Source organism: Terrapene carolina, unplaced genomic scaffold (genome assembly GCF_002925995.2).
Source record: "Terrapene carolina triunguis isolate 2854851 unplaced genomic scaffold, T_m_triunguis-2.0 Scaffold247, whole genome shotgun sequence".
In the NCBI taxonomy this organism is placed as follows: Eukaryota; Metazoa; Chordata; order Testudines; family Emydidae; genus Terrapene; species Terrapene triunguis.
In genome coordinates, this window is record NW_020664598.1 from 10,357,063 (window position 1) to 10,361,634 (window position 4,572).

At 34.9% G+C, this 4,572-nt stretch overlaps 1 protein-coding gene across 1 annotated transcript in view; it reads left to right on the forward strand.

Moving 5' to 3' along the window:
• The first annotated feature begins 390 nt into the window (after positions 1 to 390).
• Positions 391 to 4,572, forward strand: part of IGF1 (insulin like growth factor 1) — a 79,330-nt gene continuing 75,148 nt past the window's right edge. The window contains exons 1-2 of the mRNA XM_024208153.2: positions 391 to 616; positions 4,277 to 4,433. Coding sequence (XP_024063921.1) covers positions 554 to 616; positions 4,277 to 4,433 — 220 coding nt within the window. The 5' untranslated portion in view covers positions 391 to 553. The remainder of the gene's footprint in view (positions 617 to 4,276; positions 4,434 to 4,572) is intronic.

Consider the following 4,572-nt stretch of genomic DNA (forward strand, 5'->3'; position numbering starts at 1 on the left):
TTATTATCGATTGTATAGACTACCAAATTTCCAACCCTGACAATGCAAAGGTGTATAAGCTGATAGATAGATACCCAGCTGAAAGTTAACCATAATACACTTTCTTGTTTTCCATGGCAGCATAAGCTTTTTCATGTGCTAACCCTTCTGTCACTAATGCACATTCTTTTAAGGGGAAAAAAATATGCTTCTGTGCTCTAGTTTTAAAATGCAAAGGTATGATGTTATTTGTCACCATGCCCAAAAAAGTCCTTACTCGGTAACTTTGCCAGAAGAGGGAGAGAGAGAGAAGGCAAATGCTCCCCCAGCTGTTTCCTGTCTACAGTGTCTGTGTAATGTAGATAAATGTGAGGATTTTCTCTAAATCCCTCTTCTGTTTGCTAAATCTCACTGTCACTGCTAAAATCAGAGCAGATAGAGCCTGCGCAATGGAATAAAGTCCTCAATATTGAAATGTGACATTGCTCTCAACATCTCACATCTCTCTGGATTTCTTTTTTCTCATTATTTCTGCTAACAAATTCATTTCCAGACTTTGCACTTTTAAGAAGCAATGGAAAAAATCAACAGTCTTTCAACACAATTATTAAAGTGCTGCTTTTGTGATTTCTTGAAGGTAAATCTTTATTACTATTTGAAATCATTTTGGAGTTTTATTTTAGTGTGTATTGTCTGCTTCTGGCTAAGAGAGTGTTATGCACTTTTTAGTAACAATATTTCTGAACTGGAAATTATTTATAAATTGCTGAATATGCAGTTTTAGATTATCTGAAAAATGGCTGTATGTGATAGTTGCAATTACATACCGATAACAACTGCAAAGGTAAAACTATTGCAGGTAATTATTTAAAATTCTGCTTCTGTTAGGAAAACTTTACAATATTTCTGTTATATCAATATTAAAGCTTCCAGTTACATTATTATATATAGTTAATTAATGTTGTTCAACATAGAATAAGAACTTTTAGATATTTTCTGCAGGTGCAGAGGTTTATACTGATATATGCATTATACATATGATAAATGTTAAAGTACTGTACTATTATTCTATGCAAACAATATATAAAACACTCATACTTTATGGTGTTCAAACTTATAGGTGATGGTATCACTGCAGCAGTGTGTTGCCACTATATTACATTTACTTATTTTTGTGTTTTCATATATTAAAAGTAAAAATGAAGTTCAGTTTGCCTTTTATATTAGAAACGAGTTACAACTCTTGCTGACCTTGCATATTCATATAGTTTAAACAATTGTACATAAGGAAAGTGGAAATATTCCCCATCATCTTGTCAACTTTTCCCTTTGTAGGGAGGGCTTTTTCAGGCAAAGTTTCATGTTATAATACTATCATTTCTATTCAGGAGTGTCAAGTCTCTTTAGGTAAATTTGACTGCAATAGATGCACTGACCTCTGTTTCTATCAACTGGCCACCATTCAAGTTTCCATTCTCAGCAAAATCATATCTTTCAAGAACTATGTTGGGATTTTTTTTTCCAATTTGCAAGCACAGTTTTAAGAAGTTGACACAACCTCCACAGCTATAATTACCTGAGGGCCCAATTCATTTAAAAAAGTGCCTGTCACAAGCAGAATTCATCCACTTTCCTTACTATAATTCATAATAGCTTTTCTAGGTAAAATATGTGAATTGCAATTGAACAATTTTTTGGTGTCCAGATAGACACCTCATTCCAACATACCTGAAAGATGAACAAATAAAAAAATAGCTGAGCAATACTAAAAGTTAAAAGACCTAAAAATAATGGGCTAGTTCTTCAGTGGGTATAAATGGGCATAGCTCCATTGAAGTCAATGGAACAACACTGATTTACACCAGCTGAAGATCTGGTCCAAACGTATACTTTACTTACAAGATAATTACTAGTGAATACTATGTTATTACATTGTAATTACATGTTTCTTCAGATACTCTGGTTTGGTAATTCGCTCCTGCAGTTTCATATGCAACCTGTACTTCAGAAGATACATATAACCCTATATTCTATTTTACGCTGTAATACATGCTACTTATGTCATTACTGGTATTTATACATAGTATTTATAATGACTGCAAATGTAATTAAATGGACAACTGTCATCATGAATGTAAAGATTATTTACATGCAATTTGTGCCAACTGATTTCAAGTTTTTGCAATGGGTGGAGTCAAAAAACATGAAAGGTGTAAAAGAGGTCTGGAGTTTTCAGCCTATGTCAGTTCATTTATGTGCCATTATTTTGCACTGTTGGAACAGGCCTGCAGTAATAGCTGGTTATGTTACTGAAGAAAGATCCATGGAAATTCCAGCTGTGAAAATATGATCAATCATTTGTTGCAATTAATGGAAGTGTTTACCCAGGCTCATCCTGTACTTGTATTTGGTGTCCAAATGTAATTAAATGCTTCAGTAAACCCCACCCACCAACCAGTGCATTTTTTTAAATACCTCACTTTTCTATTCAGATTGGGCACACAATAAACACCCTAACCTGTTGTAAAAAACCTGTGACCAATTCTGTTACATTTCTGTAAGTATTTTTCTTATATTGCCCTCAGATGTAAATGGGAACTTCAATCTTATCACAAACATCTTGAATCAACTAATGGCACATTTAATTAAAATGATAAAGAAAATAAATCCTGTTCCTGAATAAGTTTGGAGGGAACAGTACCTAACTTTTTATTTTTTTTTAATCAATCAATTGAGCCCTATGGACGTGGGAATCCATTTCTTTTTTCAAAGTTTTAACTAGTCTGCAAGTTCTTGATTGTTTTATATTTTGGGATAAACTTCAGAAATTCTCTGTGGTTGGACTGTGCAGCTTTCTTGGCCTGCACTAAAGGAAAAACACCGGAGAATCTGTCTTGTCCTAGCTACATGCTGATATTTATCTTACCATGTAACCCAGCTGAAAACTCTTGAAAAACATAAAATTGTTAAATGCTTAGGATTTATGTTTATTGCTGTCCCAAATGTTATTCAAGAACAAACTGTTAAATACATAATGTTCTTATATATACAAAGCCTTTCAGTCTAGTGAGGCTATGTGTTTAATAGCTTTCTGATTTATCTCCTCTGAAGTAAGAGCTATTTTAAATTGCAGGTGCATCACTTTTTTATTTGAAATTCAAGAATATGGAAGGGGAAAGAAGAAACTGGTGTTTGTTAAAATATGGAATCCTTACTGGAAATGGTGCCCTATGTTATCAGTCATTTATAATCTGATGTTCTTGCATCTACCATTGAAGTCATTTTAATGCAATAACATTTGTTGGTTTTTCCATGGCAAAATTGGCTAAAGACTCTTGTAAATGGGAATATAATTATTCTCATACTTTGTATGACATATTAAGGGATTTGGATTTGTTGGTTATTTTCACAGCGGAAATGCCATCTAGAAAAAAGGGAAACCGTTCCAAATTATTTATATATTTTCTTCTTTTGAAATCTGCAACATGGTAAGCATGGGGCGTAAGTCTGCAGAATGTTTGTCTCACTCACTGCCCCTACTACTAGACATAAATGGGTTTTCCTACTATTTTGACAATGGTATTTTCTAAAACTGCTATGTCATTTCTGCAGCCTAGGGGTTGTGTAGCGCTACACATATTGGATTAGATTCTTAGCTGCTGTAAATCAATACAGAAATGGAGACAAATGGGGCTCTGTCAATTTACATCAGCTGAGAATTTGGACCTTTAATATTTTTTCTAGGAAAGAAAAAACTGAGTCTATACCACAAATACAAGAGAGAGAAAGTAATTATAATCTCTTGTGCATATGGTCAAGTTGAGACCTGAGCTAAATGGGTGTAACTCTAACTTCAATGAAGATATACCTGCTGGCACAGAACTGAATTTGGCCCATAAACCATGACTAATTTTCATCTTAATTTTTTGAACATTTCCTGTTTCCTGCTTTCGCTCTCCCACCCTAGTTATTTTGGCCTCCCTGAGTTCCCTTGCCTTCTTTCTACCTCTTCCATATGCAGCTGCAACAAGTCAAAGTCCATTCTTAGAAGGTTCTTTAACTCTGTGTAAACATGAACCATGAATGTTCACCCGGAAGAAAAAAACAGGTTATAAAATGCACGCAATGGAAAATGTAAAGACTTGCAGTATTATCATGAGAACTTTTTTAATATGTGGTTACTCTTATTTAACAAATTACACTGCATACGCATTCCCAATTCACTGGGGTGCAGTATTTCATTTTCTTTAGGACTCTACTGGGAAACTCTGACGCAGTACTTTTGCTTCTTTGGCAGGTGAAGATGCACACTGTGTCCTACATTCATCTCTTCTACCTTGGCCTGTGTTTGCTTACCTTAACCAATTCTGCCACTGCTGGCCCAGAGACACTCTGTGGTGCTGAGCTGGTTGATGCTCTCCAGTTCGTATGTGGAGACAGAGGCTTTTATTTCAGTAAGTCAACCCCTTCTATCGTTCAGCTTCGACATTTTTCCATGTAATCCTCTGGGTTTTGCAACCACTGCAAGCATGCACAAGAATAATCAAACCCGACTGTGAAGTATGGCTACTATCCTAAATCTCGGAGTTCTCC